Source organism: Oncorhynchus mykiss, chromosome 18 (assembly GCF_013265735.2).
Source record: "Oncorhynchus mykiss isolate Arlee chromosome 18, USDA_OmykA_1.1, whole genome shotgun sequence".
NCBI classification, from domain to species: domain Eukaryota; kingdom Metazoa; phylum Chordata; class Actinopteri; order Salmoniformes; family Salmonidae; genus Oncorhynchus; species Oncorhynchus mykiss.
In genome coordinates, this window is record NC_048582.1 from 10,958,328 (window position 1) to 10,982,718 (window position 24,391).

The following is a 24,391-nucleotide window of genomic DNA, read 5'->3' on the forward strand; positions in this document are numbered from 1 at the left end:
ACAGGCACAACATTTCCAACATGGTTTCTGACAAAAGTACAGCTGATTGGGCAATAACAAGTGGCCACTGGTTCAATGTAAACTCTGTTTAAGTGCAACACAGTCCCAATTAAATAAGGTAACTATCCTTTTTAAATTGCTTTGGATATCTGGATTCGGTGCAGATCCACCCATTCGTGTCCATCCGAGCCGTTGCACACGCCATAGATCAGTACTCAGCTGTAGGCTATAGCCTTTTCCATGGCGTTAATGAATTCTAATACAAAACATTATGTTGTGAGTCATTACTCATTCTTCATGCTGTTGATTTTCCAAGTCTTTTATACACCACACACACACGGTATAGCTATAATCTGTGTCATCACAAACTGGACTCATACAACCTTTATCTCAATCACAGATTATTCTATTTCTTTGAATCGCTGCCAGGCTGTTATCGACGTTCACAAGCACCATTTCAATAAGGTATCATACAGCATGCATCCTATATCATAGAGGTTGATATGTAGCCTGTCCACTTCTGACAGCCCAGACATGATGTATTTCTCCTGTGTTTAATGGTGTTAGGCCTGTTGACACAGTACAGTGGCATATGACTCTCCATCTTGGACCATAGGTAGGATCAACTTATTCAAGGATAAGAATAATTGTTTCTTATAGTAGGCCCACATTGTTTGGTTATTTTAGTCCAAATGTGCATTCCTATTGCGCAACAATGTGTGCTACCCCCCCACACACACACACTCCGCAATCCCCTGGTGTCTGGTTTCGATTGAACAGGGTGAAGGAGCTTGGGAGGGGGTGGTTGTTCTATTAGCTTGTGTAGTGATTGTCAGGTGACATTCCTGACATGCCGGCTCATCTTATTTTACGAAAGAGTGCGTCTCCAACTGAGAGAACAATTGAACCAATAAGACAGAAGAATAAAATGTCTTTCTGCTCGTTATTGGTCATTTCATATTACAGTGACCCACACACAAAAATGATTGGCTAACGTCCACCTCTGTCATAATGTATTGGTAAAACATGCAACACACAAACTGGATAATGAAAACAAGAACAAGCCTTTACTTTTGCCAACTGTAGCATTGAATACAAGGGAAGCCAGTGATCATTTGGCCTACCTTGATAAAAAGAAAGGTATGAATAGCCAATCAGCCTTGATAAAAAGGTGGCCATCTTGCTAAAATGGACCCTTTCCTAAATTTGCCATGGATGGAGATGGGTATTTGGATTTGTGGGTTTACTTAGTTCTCTGCACTGGCCAATGATTATTACAGTGCTTTTGATTCAACCATAAAATACATTGTGCCCCTGGACTAAGAAGATTGAAGTTTCAATATGTAGCTAGATGTAGAAGGCTAATGTTTAACTAGATAACATTGCCCATGAAAGGAAGTTATTCTAGCGAGCAAGCGTTTTAGCCAGGTAGCCTAAGACAACAACAAATAAAAGCGTGTACTGTATGACAATCATAGACCGTTTCGTCACCGTGCAAGAGAGAAGGATGGCATTGACCTCTACAAGTAGGGTGAGTCAACATGTTTTTTCTACTTGCACGAACAAACACACACATCGGAACCATGGACAGCCACATATTTAACTTACATTGATTGGACAATTGTTAGTGGTATCTTTTATTGTCACTGTTTTATGCTAAGCACAGGTGATGCTGGAATAGTGGAAGGCAGCTCCTGTTGTCTTTGCGACTTTCAGTAACTGTCCCTGGTTCTAAATCATTAGTCCGAAAATATGGGAAACATTAACTTTCTTGACCATGCTGTATGTCAGGTAACTAACTATTCAATATGCTTTGTGGACTCCACCGGACAGAGTTGCACTCCGGTTTTGTGATGAAACAGAGGTGTGGTTTAATGTATTCGACTTATTGTCTCGGCCTTTAGACCTAAATATAACGGTGTCAAGACATATGAACTAACAGGTTATAGAGCAAACAACACAATTGTCACAACACAGGTTGTAATATGGCAAAAAAAAATTCTGGCTTGGCTTCCCAGGGGATTTTTTTTAACCCACGCACATCTACTTATTAGCCTACCACCGAATTCGTGTCAGTTGTTTATGGCCTAATGCAAATAGGTGTGCAGCGTCAATAGGAAAAGGCTAACTTGATTTGTAGGGCACTATGCTTATTACGGCCAACAAATATCCTGTTAAACGTAGTGCTTCATGACGTACTGTTGCTGCGGACCCAACAGGACCCTGCTTTTCGTTGTGTGTTTTGACTACTCCCCTATACAACCATAAGAGGAGGAAGACTCTCACTGTTTAAAAATAATCACATGAGAAGCTTTCTGCAGTTGTAGGTTCTGTTGGTTCGGCGCATTTTTTTAAATCCGCGCCGGAACACGCAAATCTAGCCCATTTCAGTGCCCATCTATCACTCACCTACTGCAGGCTAGAATGTCAACCAATAAAATCATTTGCGACCCTTGTAAAGGGGTTTGGAAATGCTGACCCGAGACAAGGCGTCTCGAATCAGTTCCTTAGCCGACTAAATATAGCCCTGTCCCCGTCCTTCTAAAGGCCTGCCAGCGCTCCAAGAGGGGACCACAGCTCCACTTTCCGTATTGCCCTAAGAAAGTTAGAGAACTTCCAAAGTGGCATCTGACCCGCCCCGTGACATCACCACCCGATCATAAATAAGAGAGGGACATTGAGCATGGTTCAGGACCACTCTCTCTCGGGACTCCTGCTTCTTTAGTATTTCTTTCTGCCCCGTGTCAACTCCTTCATCTCCGTAATGGTGTGTACTTTTGGATTTACCAGTGCCTGAATGCTTTTTTTTTGTGCCTATACATTTGTGTGGCTTTGGGGCTATTGGATTATCTAAAAGCCTGACGTTGCTACAGAACTACCATGAGGGCATCTGTGTGATTTGGTATAGAGATTGGATATCAAGACTTGGGTGGTTCCTTTCTTTAACAAAATAAACCACTGTCATACTCCATTTTTTGGGGAAGAAACCAAGGTGGACGTATTAGAGTAGAGCTTCTCATTGGGCTCCACAGAGAAACCTTGGAATATATCCCTAATGCTAATCTGTACAGCTCTACGTACTTGTACCATTGAAAGCATTTCATCTAGCCATCGTCACACTGACTACTGTAATTTCTCACCTAGTGTCTAATTAATTTATTGTTCTATATCTAGAATGTAGACCTTCTATACACCTGTACTTGTATGTTATTCTGTTGAGCACCTGCATCACTTTGAGATTAGTCTCTGTATCACCATGGTGCTGGCGATGTGTTGGTACTTTGAGAATGGCAGGACGCCCGTGGTGCATGGTGGTGATGGATTGGTTATAACAGGTCCCAGATCAGGTCCTAGGGAATCATCCTTGTCTTGTGCTGTGTGCATCTTTAATAGGCTGATGCTGCTCCCGCTGAGGCATCCGGTTCCGCTTTTTCGGCTGACCAGATCGAGGGTAAGTGAAGTGTGTTGAGTTTCTTAGGGCCCTCTCTTTGTCCTGTCTATCTACTCTCTAGGTGAGGACTGTGTAAGACTAGGTGAGGACTGTGTGTAGGACTAGGTGAAGACTCTGTGTAGGACTAGGTGAGGACTCTGTGTAGGACTAGGTGAGGACTCTGTGTAGGACTAGGTGAGGACTCTGTGTAGGACTAGGTGAGGACTCTGTGTAAGACTAGGTGAGGACTCTGTGTAGGACTAGGTGAGGTGAGGACTCTGTGTAGGACTAGGTGAGGTGAGGACTCTGTGTAGGACTAGGTGAGGTGTGGACTAGGTGAGGTGAGGACTCTGTGTAGGACTAGGTGAGGTGAGGACTCTGTGTAGGACTAGGTGAGGTGAGGACTATGTGGACTAGGTGAGGACTCTGTGTAGGACTAGGTGAGGTGTGGACTAGGTGAGGACTTTGTGTAGGACTAGGTGAGGTGAGGACTATGTGTAGGACTAGGTGAGGTGAGGACTATGTGTAGGACTAGGTGAGGTGAGGACTATGTGTAGGACTAGGTGAGGTGAGGACTCTGTGTAGGACTAGGTGAGGACTATATGGACTAGGTGAGGTGAGGACTCTGTGTAGGACTAGGTGAGGTGAGGACTATGTGGACTAGGTGAGGACTCTGTGTAGGACTAGGTGAGGTGTGGACTAGGTGAGGACTTTGTGTAGGACTAGGTGAGGTGAGGACTATGTGTAGGACTAGGTGAGGTGAGGACTATGTGTAGGACTAGGTGAGGTGAGGACTATGTGTAGGACTAGGTGAGGTGAGGACTCTGTAGGACTAGGTGAGGTGTGGACTAGGTGAGGACTTTGTGTAGGACTAGGTGAGGTGAGGACTATGTGTAGGACTAGGTGAGGTGAGGACTATGTGTAGGACTAGGTGAGGTGAGGACTATGTGTAGGACTAGGTGAGGTGAGGACTCTGTGTAGGACTAGGTGAGGTGTGGACTAGGTGAGGACTTTGTGTAGGACTAGGTGAGGTGAGGACTATGTGGACTAGGTGAGGACTATGTGTAGGACTAGTTGAGGTGAGGACTATGTGTAGGACTAGGTGAGGTGAGGACTCTGTGTAGGACTAGGTGAGGTGAGGACTCTGTGTAGGACTAGGTGAGGTGAGGACTATGTGGACTAGGTGAGGACTCTGTGTAGGACTAGGTGAGGTGAGGACTCTGTGTAGGACTAGGTGAGGACTATGTGGACTAGGTGAGGACTATGTGGACTAGGTGTGGTGAGGACTATGTGGACTAGGTGAGGACTATGTGGACTAGGTGAGGTGAGGACTCTGTGTAGGACTAGGTGAGGTGAGGACTCTGTGTAGGACTAGGTGAGGTGAGGACTCTGTGTAGGACTAGGTGAGGTGAGGACTAGGTGAGGACTCTGTGTAGGACTAGGTGAGGTGAGGACTCTGTGTAGGACTAGGTGAGGTGAGGACTAGGTGAGGACTCTGTGTAGGACTAGGTGAGGTGAGGACTCTGTGTAGGACTATGTGGACTAGGTGAGGACTATGTGGACTAGGTGAGGACTATGTGTACTAGGTGAGGACTATGTGGACTAGGTGAGGACTATGTGGACTAGGTGAGGACTATGTGGACTAGGTGAGGTGAGGACTGTGTAGGACTAGGTGAGGACTATGTGGATTAGGTGAGGTGAGGACTCTGTGGACTAGGTGAGGACTCTGTGGACTAGGTGAGGTGAGGACTATGTGGACTAGGTGAGGACTTTGTCTTTACAGATAGCTCAGTGAAAAAGCCTGTCCCCTGTGTTTTACAAAGTAGCACTCACCAAGTTCAATAGGCAAAATTACACTCAGTCAAGTTGCCCCCAGAATACGTTCCCCTGTGGACTAGCTTTAGTTATCCTCTCAACGTAGAATTGTATGATCTGCATGGTTTCTGCACCATGAGGTCCCGTCTGTGAGGGCCTAACAAAGTGTGATAAGTCACTGGAAATTACCTAAGTTGTGTCCACTAGTTTTGGAGCCCATGGCCTTGACAACACAAGTGCAGAATAACCCAGGGGCTTGTTCAGCTGTCCAGAGGAGATTAGTGTCCCTGCTTCTATTCTGAGCAGCACTGTCTTGTCTTGAATGACAGAGCACAGTGGTCCTTAGGGCTCGCGTGGCCAGCCGCATCTCCGTACAGCAGGAGCCTGACCCACCCTCCACCCTTTGTTCCTCACTGAAGGACATGATCTTTTAAAAGACTCCTTCAGAGTGGCTGTTGTTTTGTGTAGAGATAGTTGGTGTGTAGAACTAGTAGCAGTTGGTGTGTAGAGCTAGTAGCAGTTGGTGTGTAGAACTAGTAGCAGTTGGTGTGTAGAACTAGTGGCAGTTGGTGTGTAGAACTAGTGGCAGTTGGTGTGTAGAACTAGTGGCAGTTGGTGTGTAGAACTAGTGGCAGTTGGTGTGTAGAACTAGTGGCAGTTGGTGTGTGTGTGGAACTGGTGTGTGTGTGTGTGTGTGTGTGTGTGTGTGTGTAGAACTAGTGGCAGTTGGTGTGTAGAACTAGTGGTAGTTGGTGTGTGTGTGTAGAACTAACTAGTGGTAGGTAACTGGTCAGAAAAGGGTGAGCTGGAAATGAACTGTTGAGGCCAATTATTCATTTTAGCACCTAGTGAAGTATCACGTCAGTCAGTGGCAGGCGGGCCCCATTGGCTGGAGGAGAAGCTAGGCTGGGTGCTGCAGGTGGGCCCCACTCTCCTATACTGGACACATCATTAACACACTGTTCTTAAGACCATATACAATTCCTGTATGTCATCTTATACAATACAATTATTGTATAGGTGTTATCAGACAAGTCACTATTAGAACAAATTGGTAACACTTGATCAACTTTCATAAATAAGCATTAATAAACAAATGTTTTTTCATTATAAACATTTATAAACATTTATAATGTAATACAAGTTATTATAAACTGTTTCCTAAAGAATCCACTGCTTCTGCATACTCTAGACTAGATAAATTGCTATTGGCTGGAGGAGCAGCTAGGCTGGGTGCTGGAGGAGCAGCAGCTAGGCTGGGTGCTGGAGGAGCAGCTAGGCTGGGTGCTGGAGGAGCAGCTAGGCTGGGTGCTGGAGGAGCAGCTAGGCTGGGTGCTGGAGGAGCAGCTAGGCTGGGTGCTGGAGGAGCAGCTAGGCTGGGTGCTGGAGGAATGCAGGCGGGCCCTATGCTAGCGTGTGTTGATTACTCCAGAGTCAGCATTCTTATGTTTAAACCGAGCCGGGCAGGCGGACACGCCCGTGCCCGTATATGGCATGGGTTACTTTCTTAGGGCGTATCGATTGTCAGTCGCTGGTCCTAAATGCCAAACGCCAGCAGGCCTTGTAGGGGGGAGTGAGGGAGGGGGGCAGCTGCTGCAGTTCAGAAATCACATAAGGCCAGTAATCTGTTGGATCACTTTCAATTGAGATTCACAGTGGAGTCCATAGAAATAGGGACCCGCCTGCCATGCTACCTCACCTCTACAGTTGATCATTATTCAGGGAACAATGAGGGAGGAATCGAGCGGTCGCCATCTTGGAATCTGCAGCACGGCAACATGAGACATGTCGTTTCTCACCATTCTCCAGTGCTGCATTTAGAATGAACTTTCACGAGAACAGTGTCATTGATTGCGTGTAGTTTTACTAGAAGTATTGAACAAATACCTGGTCTGTTTTGTCATTGGTTCACAAAACAAAATGACTAATAACGACGAAGCTCCTTTTCGTCCCTTTCAATAACTAAAATATTACAACTTTGATTTATTGAAACATTTTGAGTGTGAAGAGTTGTCAGGTTACTTACTGTATGTTTGTGTACTTTCCGCTTGTCTTCATCCAACTCATCGTAACTCTTCTGCTCTTCCCTCCGCCCTCCAGACTTCAAAGAGGCCTTTGGGCTCTTCGACAGAGTCGGTGACAGCATGATTGGATACAACCAGGTGGCTGATGTCATGCGCGCCCTGGGACAGAACCCCCAGAACAAGGAGGTTGCAGCGATCCTGGGAAAACCATCCCCCGATGGTGAGACCACCACTACTCCTATAGGGATAGGTTGAGAGAACGTTGTGAGAACGTCATGATACGTTCAGGTATAAATGTAGTATGACGACCAAACAGGCCTCTCTACTCCTGTAGAATAAGTAATGATGTCTGTTCTAGTCATGACATTGCAAAGTCCCACATACGTTTGCCCTACTAAATGTGGCCCCGGGGATGGAATAGTCCCAAAAGTGTAAATCCCACCCCACCGCCCTCCAGGTGGTCTTGATCAAACACTCCACTTATTTGAAATAAACAAATACTCTTTGAACCCACATCTGGTAACGATATGAATGTTAATTTTGTTGTCTGGTTGAAAGACTGATTATATAAAATAATAATGAGGTAACGACCGTCACTAGCGAGACACTGTTTGTCATTGACGTGGTGTGTACGATGTGATCGTATGAAAACAAGCAGTGGAAGGCTATAGATGGACCACCCTACCGTGTGTGACTAACGTCAATCTCTTCTCCTTCGTCGTGTCAGATATGGCCAACAAGAGGCTGGCCTTCGCCGATTTCATGCCCATGATGGAAAAAGTCGATAAAATAGTGAAGGGTACACTTGATGACTACGTTGAGGGTCTCCGCGTCTTCGACAAGGAGGGCAACGGCACCGTGTCTGGGGCTGAGCTGCGCATCGTGCTGGGCACACTGGGTGAGTGGAGTCGATACGTTTAGACACGTTACAGTACAGCGCTGACTGGGCAGTGGGTTAGGGGTTGGCTGGGTGACATCCCCTGGCCACCCTACACCCGAGGGACACTACTGCCACATTGCTTACACCTGTCTAACCGTCTCAGATCTACACACGTGCTTAGGGTGTAGGGTGTGTTGGGGTTGATTTTGCATTCAGGATGTGTGTGTTTTCCTGACTGGCTCGTTGTTGGTCCCTCTTAGGTGAGAAGATGTCAGAGGCCGAGATTGATTCCCTCCTTATAGGTCAGGAGGACGAGAACGGCAGCATCAACTATGAGGGCAAGTCTTGTTCAACCTCTAAAGAGCAAATACCCAGGATCCTGCACAGATCACGTCACAGGCTGTTTTAATAACACTATCATTCAAATATTTGTACTCTTATTTAAATTGATGTTTATGAAATGATTTTATAAATGTGTATGTTTTATGATTTTTTTTATTTAGGTCTCTTGCTCCTGTACTTATGCGTTCTCTCTGTTCTCCCCACAGCATTCGTCAAGCACGTCCTGTCTGTGTAAGATAGTGCTGCAGCAACCAAAGCTTATCCATCTCCCAGACCCCATGGTGTCAGGACTGTTTTTCTAAAGACCAACCTAGGAAAGAAAAGGACTATAATGGGATGTCGAAAAGCCATTCTGTGTTTGTTCTGTTTTCGTCCGTCCCCTTTTCAACTCATCACTACTCCTCTCTACGGAAGTGACCTCTCCGCTGTCAGATGACGAGCCTCGCCTCCACCTGGGGCATGTTTCTCCTCTTGGGGTGGGACGGTGACCACTCATCAAGTAGGGGATTGTACCCTCTGCCCCGCCCACCTCATGTCATCATCTTGCCGGCAATGCTGGCTGGAAAAGATTGTGGATCGGCCGCCAAGCCCCTCCCCCATCAGTTATATTTATTTTCACTCTGTCGTTTCAGAATAAACTTTTCCAAAAGTACATCCCCCACCTGGCTTGATTGTTGGTCTTCTTCTTTGAGCTTGTGACGATGTACTATTTTACAGGTGTCCTCCATGAAAAGATAAGACAGGAATATTAAGATGTGTATAAATACACCTTCACTGAAATACAACTATCATATATCATAGCATATTTTTTCATAAACATATTAAACAAGTGAACTACTGTTGACTGAAAGAACACTATTTGCTGAATCTACAGTTACATGTTGCAATGGTAAGTTAAAGGCCCAATGCAACCGTTTTTATTATGGTTTTCAATGGGGGGGGGGGGCTGAAAACTAGGATTTTTTGTCAGAGAGTTTTGGAACTCTGTTACTGGTTTATTAACTAAACTCCATCCCACCAAAACAGGCTGAAACTTAAGGCATTCTTATCTAAACAGCTCTTACTCTAAAAGGGCATTATCATAATTTTCACAATTTCACAGTATTATACCAACCTCAGTGTGGAAATATATAATACAGGAAAGTCACGTTTTTGACTGCAATGGGCCTTTAATGGGATCAAAATAGGAAGGTTGAAGACGTTACAAATAACTTTTCTTCCATCGACTGTTTGACACATCTTCAGAAACCCAAGGATCTCACTTAGCATCTACCATGTTTGACTAGTCCCATACAGCCGTGCCATGTATCCATCCATGGGTATTAAAGTATCACCAAACAACATGTCGAGTGGTTATATCATAAAGCCTTTTTGCACTGCAGAATATATGTTAGCCCTCTGTAAAACATATTCTGTCTTGGTACATACTTGCTGTTGAATGAAATGACCCATTCAAAAGGTTAGTTCACAATCTCACTGGATTAGAGAATAGCAAATCCCACACTGATGGGGGATAAGAATCTGTTCTTAACTGACTTGCCTAGTTAAATAAAGGTTAAATATTTTTTTAAATACCCTGAAATGTAGACTTTTCAATGTAACCCAAAACATATTGGGTTTTGAATAATATAACAAAACGTTTTGTTAATCTTATTGGATTATTGAAGGCCAAATCCCATACTACCCTAGGATATATCACATATGTAATGGGTAGACAGAGAAAATATGTCGTAGGCTCATTCAGGCCTTACCTCCGCCCAGTAGATGGCAGCACATTCAACAGATGAGGTTGTAGCCTACTCTTGAAGAAACACATTCACTTTTGTTGTGTCGGTTGGGTGAAAGTGTTACACGGGAAAATGTTCTCAAAAGCTGTCAACACGTGTTTAACTAGTGTGAAAAATATATGTCGGGGTTGACAGATACTCTCTACTGCAAGTGCCAGATCCGTTCGTTTTGAGCAGTACTCAATGAGCAGTACATAAGTTGTTTATTGTTTCTATGGAGAATAGTGTTGAATTCATCAAAATGATGCATAAACATATTTTAGTTTTACAATGTTGTCATGTAACTTAATCAGCAAGCAAAATATAGCTAGTTAGTTATATTGTTCAACATTGTCTGTTGACCCGCTAATGCGAAACTGGGACACAGTCACCTTGGGATACAACCAGAAATACCTATTTACGCTTAGTTAGTTAGCTAGCTTGCTAGGGGGTTTGAGTCCATAATAACTCAGCTATACAACACTGCATACATACTCCCTATTCATGAAACTGACTATCCTGATCGATTGAATGGTTGTTTTATTTCATTCTTGGCCTGGTTTAACCTAACTGACGTTATCTAGGTTACTGTGTCCTTGGCAATAGCGGGTGACTGCGGGTGCACCCGATTAGACTATAACCACCCCATTAAAAGGTGGAAACATCTTACCAATCACATCATTAAAAGGTGGAAACATCTTATCAATCACACCATTAAAAGGTGGAAACATCTTACCAATCACATCATTAAAAGGTGGAAACATCTTATCAATCACACCATTAAAAGGTGGAAACATCTTACCAATCACATCATTAAAAGGTGGAAACATCTTATCAATCACACCATTAAAAGGTGGAAACATCTTACCAATCACACCATTAAAAGGTGGAAACATCTTACCAATCACACCATTCATATGGTGAATGTGGATTTTTCCACCTTTTAATGGGGTGATTAGTGACTAATCGGGTGCTTCTATATCTGAAGCTCTTTCACGTATCTTTTGGCTTCATGTTGCCTGGTAATCAATACTGTTATGGTTATGTCGCGACCTAATGCACATTTTTCCCGATCAGTTCCGAAGTTTAACCGAAATAGTCATACTGGATTGATAAGGTAAGGTAAGGTTAGCCAAACGTGTGTTTAACAAACCTAACCCTAACCTTAACCATTTTCAATTCCAACTTCAATGGGGTAGGGACATCCCAAGGATTCCAGATAGCAAGGACTGTTTATCATCTATGTTGGCACATGCAAAGCACTGAAGGAAAGTCAACGTGGAAGTGTGTAATGATGTTTTCGACACTGCTATTTCAATTCTTAGCAGCGTTCATTCCATCCTTCTGTTTAAGCCACTGCAACAGTTCTGGAAAAAATAAGGGGAATGCCCATTATTATAAATAATGTAGGCGCAAGTGAGGATTTTAAAGGCTGGGATTTTGAACCAGTAGTCCAGATTTATTGTACAATCTGTTATTTATTGTACAATCTGTTCCTTAACGTGAATTTCTTCATTATTGCATGGGATGTAGATCCGTAAATATATGGTTGCTGCTGCTGTCGTACTGTAAGTGCCAACTTTGTTTGGTCTGCCTGCATTTGTAACGGATGTGAAACGGCTAGTTAGCAGTGTGCGCTAAATAGCGTTTCAATCAGTGACGTCACGTGCTCTGAGACCTTGAAGTAGTTGTTCCCCTTGCTCTGCAAGGGTCGCGGCTTTTGTGGCGCGATGGGTAACGATGCTTCGTAGGTGTCAGTTGTTGATGTGTGCAGAAGGTCCCTGGTTCGCGCCCGGGTATGGGCGAGGGAACGGTTTAAAATTATACTGTTACACATTACTATGGGAACCTCCGATTTAAATTATAGATATTCTCTCTGATTTTCTGTGAATGGGTGTGTGTTTATTTATGTAACGGTATTGCTTCCTTCACTCTCCGTTCCCCAACCTGGCCTCGAAACAGACCTGAATCCAATCGAGAATCTGTGGAAAGAACTGAAAACTGCTGTTCACAAATGCTCTCCATCCAACCTCACTGAGCTCGAGCTGTTTTGCAAGGAGGAATGGGAAAAAATGTCAGTCTCTCGATGTGCAAAACTGATAGAGACATACCCCAAGCGACTTACAGCTGTAATCGCAGCAAAAGGTGGCGCTACAAAGTATTAACTTAAGGGGGCTGAATAATTTTGCACGCCCAATTTTTCAGTTTTTGATTTGTTAAAAAAGTTTGAAATATCCAATAAATGTCGTTCCACTTCATGATTGTGTCCCACTTGTTGTTGATTCTTCACAAAACAATACAGTTTTATATCTTTATGTTTGAAGCCTGAAATGTGGCAAAAGGTCGCAAAGTTCAAGGGGGCCGAATACTTTCGCAAGGCACTGTATATATATATACACACACACACAAAATCTATATTTACGTAATGTGAACAACTCACCTCACCTGAAAGAAGGCACAGCTGAATCTCTACAGTAACATGTTGCAACAGTAAGTTAGTGGGATCAAAGAGGAAGACAGAATAAGACATTACAAAATAACTTTTCTTCCATCAACTGTTTGACACATTTTCAGAAACTTGATCCGTTGTCAGAATACCTATCAATGATGCATTGGGTCCAATGAAGATAAGTTAGTTGATTTATTATGGATTTATGAGATAATATGACCAGAAGTCTTATGTGGTGGATGGAATGAATGAATACGTTTGCAATCAATCACTGTCAAACAAACCTGGATGAAACCAATGCAACATCCATGTCGGTCAATACTAAGTGGGTTCCTTGGGACATCGAACTCTGACGAACTCTAGGGTCATCTCAAGGATCCCACTTAGCATATGAGCCGTGACATTTATCCACGTATGGTTATTGAAGTGTCATCAAGTAATATATCAACAGTGACTATATCATAAAGCACTTTTGTACTGCAGAAAATGTATGTTAGCCCACTCTGAAATCCTCTGTAAAACATTATGTTTTCTCTTGGTACATACTTGCTGTTGAATGAAATGACCAATTCAAACAGCTAGTTCACAATCTCTGGATTACCCGGAGTATGAAGTATGAGCCACCTTAGTCATAGACTGTTCACTCTGCTACCACACGGTAAGCGGTACCGGAGCGCCAAGTCTAGGTCCAAAAGACTCCTTAACTGTTTCTACCCCCAAACCATAAGACTCCTAAACAGTTAGTCAAATTACTACCCAGACTATTTGCATTGAACCCTCCCCTTTTTATGCTGCTGATACTCGCTGTTTATTATCTATGCGTAGTCACTTTACCCCTACCTACATGTATATATTACCTCAATAACCGGTACCCCCTGAATATAGCCTCATTAGTTAGTTTATTGTGTTTAGAATGTATTTATTTTTAAACTTTTATTTAGTAAATATTTTCTTACCTCTTTTTCTTGAAACTGCATTGTTGGTTAAGGACTTGTAAGGAGGCATTTTATGGTCTACAACTGACAAATTCGATTTGATTTCCGTGAAAATCGACTCTAAAATCCAATTTAACACAAAACATACTGGCTTTTGAATAAAACAACACATTTAAATGTTGAATTAAATCTCACTGGATTATTGTTGAAGCCTAAATAAGTGCATTTGGAAGTATTCAGACCCTTTTTCCACATTTTGTTACTTTATTCTAAAATGTATTAAATAGTTTTTTTCCCCTCAATCTACACACAATACCCCATAATGACAAAGCAAAAACGTTTTTTATTTTATTTTTAGAAATGATCACATTTACATAAGTATTCAGACCCTTTACTCAGTACTTTGTTGAAGCACCTTTGGCAGTGATTACAGCCTTGAGTCTTATTGGTTATGACACTACAAGCTTTGCACACCTGTATTTGAGGAGTTTCTCCCATTCTTCTCTGCAGATCCTCTCAAGCGCTGTCAGGTTGGATGAGGAACGTTGCTGCACAGATATTTTCAGGTCTCCAGAAATGTTTGATTGGGTTCAAGTCCCGGGTTCTGGCTGGGCCACTCATGGGCATTCAGAGACTTGTCCACTCCTGCTTTGATTTGGCTGTGTGCTTCGGGTCATTATCCAGTTGGAAGGTGAACCTTTGCCCCAGTCTGAGGTCCTTAGCGCTCTGGAGCAGGTTTTCATCAAGGATCTCTCTGTACTTTGCTCTGTTCATCTTTCCCTCGATCCTGACTAGTCTCCCACTCCATGCTGCTGAAAAATCCCCATAGCATGATGCTGCCGCCACCATAATTCACTGTAGGGATGGTGCCAAGTTTGCTCCAGGCGTGATGCTTGTCATTCAGGCCAAAGAGTACAATCTTGGTTTCATCAGCCCAGAGAATCTTGTTTCTCATGGTCTGAGAGTCCTTTAGGTGCATTTTGGCATAGTCCAAGTGGGTTGTCATGTGCCTTTTACTGAGGAGTGGCTTCCGTCTGGCCACTCTACCATAACAGCCTGATTGGTGGAATGCCCAAGAGATGGTTGTCCTTCTGGAAGTTTCTCCCATCTCCACAGAGGATTTCTGGAGCTCTGTCAGAGTGACTATTGGGTTCTTGGTCACCTCCCTGACCAAGGCACTTCTCCCCCGATTGCTCAGTTTGGCCGGGTGGCCAGCTCTAGGAAGAGTCTTGGTGGTTCCAAACGTCTTCCATTTAATAATGATGAAGGCCACTGTGTTTTTGAGGACCGTCAATGCTGCAGAAATGTTTTGGTACCCTTCCCCAGATCTGTGCCTCGACACAATCCTGTGTCAGCGCTCTACGAACAATTCCTTTGACCTCATGGCTTGGTTTTTGTGCTGACATGCACTGTCAACTGTGGGATCTTACATAGACAGGTGTGTGCCTTTCCAAAACATGTCCAATCAATTGAATTTACCACCGATGGACTCCAATCAAGTTGTAGAAACATCTGAAGGATGATCAATGGAAACAGGATGCACCTGAGCTCAATGTTGAGTCTCATAGCAAAGGGTCTGAATACTTATAAATATAAGGCATTTCGTTTAAAATGTTTAATACATGATCATTTCTAAAACCCTGTTTTTGCTTTGTCATTATGGGGTATTGTGTGTAGATTGATGAGGGAAAATTCTAATTTCATCATTAAGGCTGTAACGTAACAAAATGTGGAACACGTGAAGGGGTCTGAATACTTTCCGAATGCACTGTATATCATCCATTATGTTTGGAATGTGTCAAATCTGATGTAATACGTTCATTCTGCAGGCCTTACCTCCGCCCAGTAGATGGCAATAACTTCAACAAATGAGACCGTAGCCTACGCTTGAAATACTAGAGAAGATACGCATTCAATTTTATTGTGTCAGTTGCGTAAAAGCGGTAACGTTACGGAGGAAAATGTTGTCAAAAGCTGTCAAAGCGTGTTATTCTGGTGTGAAACATGTATGTCGAGGTGGACAGGTACTTTCTTCTGCAAATGCCAGGTGCGTGTGGTAGATTTGCATGCTAATTTTTACTGGAGAAACGATGTCTGTAGATATGCTTATCATTCACGTTAATTTACTGTCATTGAGCAGGAAATAAGTTATTTATTTTAAACATAAATATTTTAGTTAAGACAGCCTTGTCATATGTAGTCAGCAACAAAATATAGCTTCTTATAGTGTTCAACATTGTCTGTTGACCCGCTAATGCTAAACTGGGACACAGTCACCTTTGGCACACTTTCCCAGAAATGGCCTTTAAAGCCTACCTAACGTGTTCCTTCACATATGAGGTAACTAGTGGGTTTGAGTTTGTAACTCAGCTATCCAACACTGCTAGCTAAAGGTTTTAACACCAGATAATGTGGTTTTTAATCTGAAGATACATCACTGCATACTTCCTATTCGTGAACCTGACTCTCCTGATTGATTGACTGGTTGTTTTGTTTGCTCCTTGGTTTGGTTGCTTTAACCTAATGGCATTAGTAATGTCCTTCTAGGTTACTCAGCCCGCCATGGGGGGCTAGTCAAATTCCACTACTGACTACACTGATCTCAGAAGTCAGTTTCTAACTTTCTTAGCAAACACACAAGTGGTTCAGTATACCACACCTAAAGATTAAAGGTGGACTTTGTAGGACACGTTAGGCCTTACAACCGCCTTGTTATGCTCATTAGACCAACATGTAGTTTATTTATAAGTGCCTGTGCCTCCATTTCCCAGAATGCAGCACAGCCAGCCCCAGGAAGGGAAAGTTCCCCCGTCCAATCGGCCGGAGACGTCCAGCGCCAAGACTCTGATGGACATCGGCACCCGCAGAATCTTCAACGAGGATCATGACATGTTCAGGGAGAGTGTCCGACGTTTCTGGACAGAGGAGGTGGTGCCCTACCACAAGGAGTATGTATTGACTGTCTGTAACCATCTCTATAGAGGCCTAGTGTTTCCCACCAGGGTCCTGTTCATTAAGTACCAAACGGTAGGAAATTGACTGAAAGCGGGAGGAACCAGTTGAACACTCGTTTTCCATTGCAGAATGTTTTGAAGTGGTTGTTCTATTGTGTGACCTAATAAACAGGATGCTGATGATCAAGCTTTTTTTGCTTCAGTGAACTGAATGGTTTTCATGATGTGATTATGTTGTGATGACTCTGCTGACTTAAGGTATGGTCTCTGTCTCCCCCCCCCCCCTCCAGGTGGGAGAAGGCAGGTATGGTGAGCAGGGAGCTGTGGCAGAAGGCTGGGGAGCAGGGTCTGTTGGGCATCCTCACTCCAGAGGAGCACGGGGGGATCGGAGGTGATCTGCTGTCTGCAGCTGTGATGTGGGAGGAGCAGTGAGTATCTTGTCCTGACCAGGGATCAGCTCCCCACTGTCCATATAATCACATTAATTATGATCTAAACTGATCCTAGCTCAGCACTCATACTCGGAGACGCTATATGAATACAGGCCCAGGTGTGGGTTGATTGGCTAGTATTTCCCCAAGCCCTATTGCTATGACCATGGGCGTATAGCAGAATGTAACAGTTGTGATTATATGTCAAACAACTGACTTAACTTAGATGCCTACTGATAACATCAAAATGCTATTCTGTCAACAGGCTTTGTGTTGTACTGAGGGAAAGTCAGAAGGGGATATCAGGACGTTACACCCCTCTCCTCACCCTGTCTCTCTTTGTCCTCTAGGATGTACTCTAACTGCTCTGGCCCAGGCTTTGCCCTCCACTCTGAGATCTGCATGCCCTACATCAGTAACTATGGCTCCAAGGAACAGATTGATCGCTTCATACCCCAGATGGCTGCTGGTACCTGCATCGGGGCTATCGCCATGACGGAGCCGGGAGCTGGCAGGTGAGGACTTTTAACACTACTGGGCCAAGCTGAGCTGTACTGCTCTGGTCTGGTTACCCTACTGGAAAGCATGATGTGAAAATAAGATATCCAAGCAGGCACAGTACGGTTTGGGTCAGCACGATGGTGTGAAATTTGTTCGTTTAATAGGCTATACTTTCAGCATGAGAATTTGACGATGGTAAGGTCAATTTGGGGTCATTCTGCTTGTTTTCATTACGTGTTCTCTAACTTCTTCCTCTGTCTAGCCAATAGCAGTTCATCCTAAAGACCCTCTCTTCTCTCCGTTCAACCCAGTGACCTCCAAGGTGTCAGGACGTACGCTAAGAAGGACGGCGATGACTGGATCCTCAACGGCAACAAGGTGCGTTCAGGGTGGATGTGGTTTAACCAGACTAGGGTTGTGTTCAGTAGGGCACACCGTAGCAAAACGTTTGACAAATTTGGGTAGTACCTCCGTTTCAAAATGTTTTCTCCCAACTGAACATGACCCATGTCATTGACCGTTGTCCTTTCACCCACAGGTGTTCATCACCAACGGCTGTATGGCCGACATGGTGATCGTGGTGACCGTAACGAACCGCGAGGCGAAAACAGCGGCCCACGGGATCAGCCTCTTCCTGGTGGAGAAAGGAATGCCGGGCTTCCAGGCGGGCAAGAAGCTGGAGAAGATTGGCCTGATGGCACAGGTACAGTCAGAAATCTCAAGTGCACATTTTTTTAACCCCCTCTCGTTAAGGGGCCATTTTGACCACCTGGCTGGGTTCAAATACTTTTGATTTCCTTTTCACATCCTTTCAGTTTGATTGAGCCTGTATGTAGAACCAGAGAGATGGGTTGCTTTTGTTTTTTTTACTATTCCTTTGGTTTCATTGTGTAGTTAAAGCTCAATCGAAGGCAGCTAAAGTATTTGAAAGAAAACAAACACTATTGAATCCAGGTCTGGTCAAATGAGAAAAAAAAACTCATCGCTTCAAACAGTCGGTTTGATATTGACGTCCCTTGAGAAGTGGGTTCAGATGACGAGAAGTGGGTTCAGATGACGAGAAGTGGGTTCAGATGACGAGAACTAGTCAACTGTCATGTCAGCCCATTTTATAGAACAGCCATTACCTTCGATATATATTAACCGTTGTCTCTCTGTCCCCAGGACACGGCTGAGCTGTTCTTTGAGGACGTGCGTCTCCCTGCTTCTGCCCTGCTGGGACAGGCCAACAAGGGCTTCTACTACCTGATGAACGAGCTGCCACAGGTACACCTTTCAGAGAGGAATTACACTTGCATGATGATATACCAGGGTTGGGGTCAGGTACATTTCAATTCAGGAAGTAAACTGAAATTGCAATACCGATTGTATTTATTTAAAGAGAAATGACTGAGTTGAAGGGAATTGGCCCCTAACCTATTCCTATGTACTCGATTGTCACAAAGGTATGACTATATCTAGTAGCTACAGACCACATCATTATTAATGCTCTTCACCTCTTGTTCTTCCAGGAACGCCTGCTGATTGCAGACATGGCCATCGCCAGCAGTGAGTTCATGTTTGAGGAGACCAGGAACTATGTGACTCAGAGGAAGGCTTTCGGCAAGACCATCGCACACCTTCAGGTTGGATAGCATTATCTTTGACTCGTATTTCTGCTGTAGTAACAGGTATGTTTTCGCTGTAGTGAACACTAGTGCTATTGGGGTGGTAGGTAACCTATGTTAGAGAAGCTGAGTCAAAGTGGGGACTGAACTAGCAACTAGAGGGCTGTTGGTGTCAGACCCCGTACCTCCTACTGTTTTGCCCTTGAGCGAGGCACTTAACCTCAAACTATCTCCATAGAACACATTTCTGTTTGATCAGATGGGTGAATAGTTGTATTGTAGTATATTGAGGTGATCCACTAACTCCATCCCCCTGTCTCATGGTGCAGACTGTGCAGCACAAGCTGGCAGAGCTGAAGACTGAGATCTGTGTGGGCCGCTCCTTTTTAGACACCTGTCTCCAGCTTCACACAGAGAAACGCCTGGACTCTCAAACAGCCTCTATGGCCAAGTACTGGTGAGAACGCAACCAAATACTAAACCTTCCTTCACCAGATGTCTGCTACTCCAGTCCAGAACTGTCAGGATGTTTGATCTGTAAAGTGCACTTGCACATCCACCCATGGATTGGATTTAAAGGGAGTGGATTGGTATAAGAGTAATGCTGGTGATGTCTTTCCAGACAATGCTTTTAAACCCATGAAGTGTTGAAGTGCACCCTTCAGGGAGAAGGGTAGAGAATTGGGACACCCCCTATATGGTCTGACTTGACTTTTTGTTGTTGTTTATCAGGGCGTCTGACCTCCAGAACTCTGTGGCCACCCGGTGTCTGCAGCTCCACGGAGGCTGGGGCTACATGTGGGACTACCCCATCGCCAAGTGAGTGACGGTGATGTGTGTCTCATGGAAATATAACATGTTATTCTCTTTAGTTCTATGCTGTCAGTGCACATGAAAACCCTCTCTCTCCCCATCAGGGCGTTTGTGGATTCCCGTGTCCAGCCCATCTATGGAGGCACCAATGAGATCATGAAGGAGCTGATCGCCCGCAGTATCGTCAGCCAGAAGTGAGGGAGACGTCCCAGTGACATCACCATGGAGGAGAACTGGGAAGTGGTTAACATAAGTCTCTTAACACCAACAGCAGTTTTGACTGGGTTAGCTACTGAGCTGGTTGTCCGTGCCTTTTTAAGTGATTGTCATGTTCACTGAAGGTAGGCTAGTGGTATTTCTGGGACAAATCTCAACTTCCACTTAAGTCAAATTTTTACTTATTCTCCCATAGAGATCAATGCATGACTGAGAGAAACATTTTACTTAAGTGGAACTTAGGATTCACTCCTCTTTGAATAAGCATGGAGTGAAATAATAGATATTCAGGTTTTGTCTTTATTTTCTAATATTGCTGGGAATGTGTTTTTAACAATCTAGACGTAGGGTTGTTTATCCCTTTCCTCTTGGCTTCTACAAAGTCAACAATATGTTATTAAATCCGTCCATCCTTTCACACTTGAAATCTAAAAAGGTTTGAAACCATGATCAAATAAATGCACAGAGTTAAGTTGTATATTTTTGTAATACCACCTTTGTGTTTGTGTCCGACTGTCTTTCCTGCTGTGTTTATGGGGGTGGAAAACTAAATGGTATAGTCCTGTACGTTAGAATGTTTTAGTTTGAATGAACAGCATTTTATCCATCATTTGTTCCTAGCTCCAAACCGGAAGTGCCCTTGCATTCTTCTCCTGATAACTATTAATGGTGAGCATTAAAGGGGGAAGGGGGAGACCTAGTCAGTTGTACAACTGAATGCATTCAACTGAAATGTGTCTTCTGCATTTAACCCCTCTGAATCAGAGAGGTGCGGGGGGCTGACTTAACACCTCAACAAGCTGGGAATTAGAACATTGCAGTATTGTTGAACATTTTAAACGCCACCTTTTTTGACATTTTGTAATGTAATAATATTGCTTGTTTATTAAAGTTATATAATTTTGGTGATCCCTCTTCCAATTTTAATTTGGATCTATTGTGTTCTGTCAGTTTCATGGACATGTGGGGTGTTCTATTGCAGTGGACGAAGGCATACAGGAATAATGCATTATGATATGGTCCTAAGGCATTAAAAGCCCGGTTTTTGGGTGTGTGTCTGTTGTAGGTGAGAAGATGTGTGAGCCTGAGATTGATGCCCTGGTGACAGCTCAGGAGGATGAGAACAGCAGCCTCAACTACTAAGGTTGTCTTCTGCACAATGCTATCTCCTGCTATGTATTATTTTAACCACAAGATGGCAGTAAGTCTTGTGAACCAATTAAACCTGGTTTTTATTCCATCTCAACAGTGATGTCTGTCTACTAGGAGTATTTTCATTAGCTTTGATTCCATTCCTTTCATTTTTTTTTATCAATTCCTATCTGTATGGTTTTGATAATCATCCTGTTTCCTTCAGTATTAAAGTTTAGTGGAGTGCTGTGGGCACATCTATTAAAATCTCTTGTCCCAGGTGCAGTGTTAGGATGTAGAACAAAAGATAAATCCACATTCATGAAACACCATTGGGCAGGGGCCACATTCAGTAGTCAAATGTTGAGAAATGTAATGAATAGAGCTGAAGAGCTTCCTTATTCTACATATCACTCTGTTCTACATCATGTATTTCTATCTGAAATCTACAACGGTTGTGCTTGGCTAAACCTATTTACCCAGGCGTAGTATTAAATCCAGCTGCCTCTCTGAACACTTGAGTTGCAAACTGCTTTGGCTCAACACAGGCAGGTGTAATTTCTGGCTCCCATTGACCCAGTCCCAAACTGAAACCCATACATGTACTGGGTAAGCATCCCAATTTGCACCCTATTCTCTATATGTAGTGCACTACTTTTGACCAGAGCCCTTTCATTTGGGATGCGCACCTAATGTATATAGCTTGATTTAGGTTGAGTTGTATGTCTTGTGTTGTTTTTACATGATAAAGCTGGTGTTTCAGTGGTGCTAGTATGCTGCTGTCAGGGAATATGCCTGTGGCCAGCTGGCATGGGTACACATGTTTTCTGTTTAAGGAGAGGGAGAGTCAATCTGCTCCAACCCCCACATTCCCCCAAATCCTACAGTGCCCGTTTTGGCATGGGCACCAGACATGGTGTGGCTGGGATCCCATGGGGGAAGACGGGAGCATATGCTTCCTTGATAAATCCAGTTCCTCTCTTTCCCTCGCTCTTTCTCCTGATATCCTCTCTCCTCCCCACCCCCATCTCCTCTCTGCCCTCCACATCTCTCTCACTCACTCACTCAACCAGTGCCGCAGCCCTCCCTGTAAGCAGAGCAATGCAATGCAGCTACTCACAGAAGCCCATCCATCCTCTTATATGTAGATCCCCACCTGTGTGTGTGTGTGTGTGTGTCTGTGTGTGTGCGTTGGTGCGCATGCGTGCGTGTGTGGGAGCGAGAACCTGCAACCGTTGGTTGCATACAAATGAATGCGCCACTACTGATGTAATTACGGCATTTGAACGCGGTGGGAGGGGTCAGAGAGACCGACATCTCTTTGCATTGTCACTAGGGCTCAAGGCACAGTGCGCAAGGGATTTATTTATACGGTTCATTTGCCACGAACAGGTAAGGAAAATACCATATTTAATTTATTCAATTTAAAGGCAAAGCATGGTTAATTATGTTTTAATTACATTTAAATTAATTGCACTTTCAACACACTTGATTTAGTTTAGATTTTAAAAAGTTTGATGTTCTCGGAATCACTGAATGTGGCTTCTAATCCGAGTTGTTGCGCATTTAGGAAAGGCATGTGTTAAATTGTTTGTGCTTTAGCCTAGTTAAAAATGAGAAGCTTGTTTGTTAACTTGATAAGAATACTACTGTATTTTACCTTTGAGAAGGAACAAGGTTTGCACATCAGCCTCACCCTTAGGAGAGAAAGGCTTAGTCGGCATGTCCATTTGTCTGCTTTTTTTGCTACCATCTCGTTTAGCTTAATTTTGTTTTAAACATCACACCTTTAAGTGTTTATTTGTCTCATAAAAATGCGTAATAAAAAGCCCGTTAGTATTTTTGTTGGTCAACTTGTGAGCGCTCCGGGGCTGCGGGCTATGCCCATTGTTCAGGTCCACCATGCATGGTGCTGAAACGGTGCGGGGGCTGCTCTGGCGGATAACTGCAGTAACCGCACCAGCCTGCTATAGCCTACTCTCTAATCCCAGATTTGAACTAGGCCTACGGTTTTGTATGGCAACATAGGCCTATTGGTGATATCTTTGTTATTCGTTGTTTGTTGTTTATTCACTCTTCATGACGTATAGGCAGGAGCAGTGTTCTAGATCTGATTTGAATGGAGTCTTGGAGCCACACCGTTAGATACAGGAGACCTGCAGTGTCGTCCTATTTACACCATTCAGCACTGCAGTGGAAACCAATGCCCCACAAACCACGTCGATATGCATTGCAATTGTTAACAATGAAAGAGGCGGGGTCATTTTTTAATTATAACGTTTCACAGCAATAGACAATATCAAGCATCTGAAAAAACTCACCCAAACAAATACTTCTGCATTGCCAGGTGCCAACCCTAGACAGCAGCCAGTCTTCTCAGAGTATTGATGTAATAAGGAAATATACAACATACAGTATAGCTAGTTGACAGGACATATTCAAAATGTATTTATTAAAAAGCACCCATATTTTCCCTCTAAATACTGGGCAGTGCCTAGAGCCCTTAGTTCATGTAATGTTATGTGAATCAAATAGCAGCATTGGACATAATTATATTTCCACTATTGAGCCCATTCCACATTATTACACTGTGATTCTGTGCTCTTTGTGAATCCCCCTGTAACAGGCCAGTACAACTAATAGATGAAAACCTCTATACCTCAGTTTGATGTCATGACACTTTACAGTAGATACTGACCTCATTCGGACTCTGTTTCCATTACTCTGGCCTGACTGGAGTCTGATTGAAGTGCTATAGTGCTGCTATGCGTTCTCTGATCTGAACGCCTGGTCTTTACAGCATGATGGAGTACAAGGGACGTTTGAGTTCCCATGTGTGGATGTGAGAATACTCCTGTGTATAATATAGGGTCTGTGGGGATTTAATGTCCACATAAAACATTCTGTATTGTATAGTGGGATACTATGTTACACATACGGTAGAGGCCTGCCTACTGGTCAATACCTCTGGAAAACATGGATGTGTTATGGCAACCAAATGAAATGAAAAGGCTGTGAATGTTACTGTGTGAATACTGTAGATGTTACAGTACAGTATAGATGATGAAACAAAAGGGGGATGAATCAGAAAATAAAC

The 24,391-nt window shown here is 43.6% G+C and overlaps 3 protein-coding genes and 1 long non-coding RNA gene across 13 annotated transcripts in view; all 4 read left to right on the top strand.

Annotated features, from left to right (window-relative positions):
* Positions 1 to 2,416: 2,416 nt before the first annotated feature.
* LOC118936256 (myosin light chain 3, skeletal muscle isoform-like) lies at positions 2,417 to 9,152 on the top strand. 2 transcript variants are annotated; one of them, XM_036951781.1, is made up of 6 exons: positions 2,417 to 2,767; positions 3,394 to 3,451; positions 7,346 to 7,489; positions 7,997 to 8,167; positions 8,410 to 8,487; positions 8,698 to 9,152. In XM_036951781.1, the coding sequence occupies exons 1-6, from the start codon at positions 2,765 to 2,767 to the stop codon at positions 8,724 to 8,726; spliced, it is 483 nt and encodes a 160-aa protein (XP_036807676.1). In that variant the 5' UTR covers positions 2,417 to 2,764; the 3' UTR covers positions 8,727 to 9,152. The 2 variants fall into 2 exon arrangements, with proteins under 2 accessions (XP_036807676.1, XP_036807677.1); XM_036951782.1 differs by lacking the exon at positions 3,394 to 3,451 and having other exon boundaries at positions 2,744 to 2,767; positions 8,698 to 9,143.
* LOC118941091 lies at positions 3,458 to 7,339 on the top strand. Its single transcript, XR_005037369.1, has 3 exons — positions 3,458 to 3,722; positions 3,767 to 3,870; positions 3,994 to 7,339. It is a non-coding gene; the product is annotated as an uncharacterized LOC118941091 (long non-coding RNA).
* Positions 9,153 to 15,500: 6,348 nt separating the features above from the next.
* On the top strand, positions 15,501 to 21,072 carry LOC110527282 (long-chain specific acyl-CoA dehydrogenase, mitochondrial). The gene is made up of 11 exons (XM_036951793.1): positions 15,501 to 15,688; positions 16,413 to 16,589; positions 16,886 to 17,023; positions 17,377 to 17,541; positions 17,839 to 17,905; positions 18,066 to 18,230; positions 18,692 to 18,793; positions 19,039 to 19,152; positions 19,464 to 19,591; positions 19,867 to 19,953; positions 20,052 to 21,072. The coding sequence occupies exons 1-11, from the start codon at positions 15,603 to 15,605 to the stop codon at positions 20,143 to 20,145; spliced, it is 1,323 nt and encodes a 440-aa protein (XP_036807688.1). The 5' UTR covers positions 15,501 to 15,602; the 3' UTR covers positions 20,146 to 21,072.
* Positions 20,355 to 24,391, top strand: part of LOC118941092 (microtubule-associated protein 2-like) — a 111,948-nt gene continuing 107,911 nt past the window's right edge. For 3 of the 9 annotated variants that reach the window (XM_036951784.1, XM_036951783.1, XM_036951786.1), the window contains exon 1: positions 22,351 to 22,686. The gene's annotated coding sequence lies outside the window, so the exon portion shown is untranslated. Of the gene's footprint in view, positions 20,833 to 21,229; positions 21,308 to 22,346; positions 22,687 to 24,391 lie in introns of those variants that run through there. The other 6 variants (XM_036951787.1, XM_036951785.1, XM_036951791.1 and 3 more) reach the window with 5 other exon arrangements.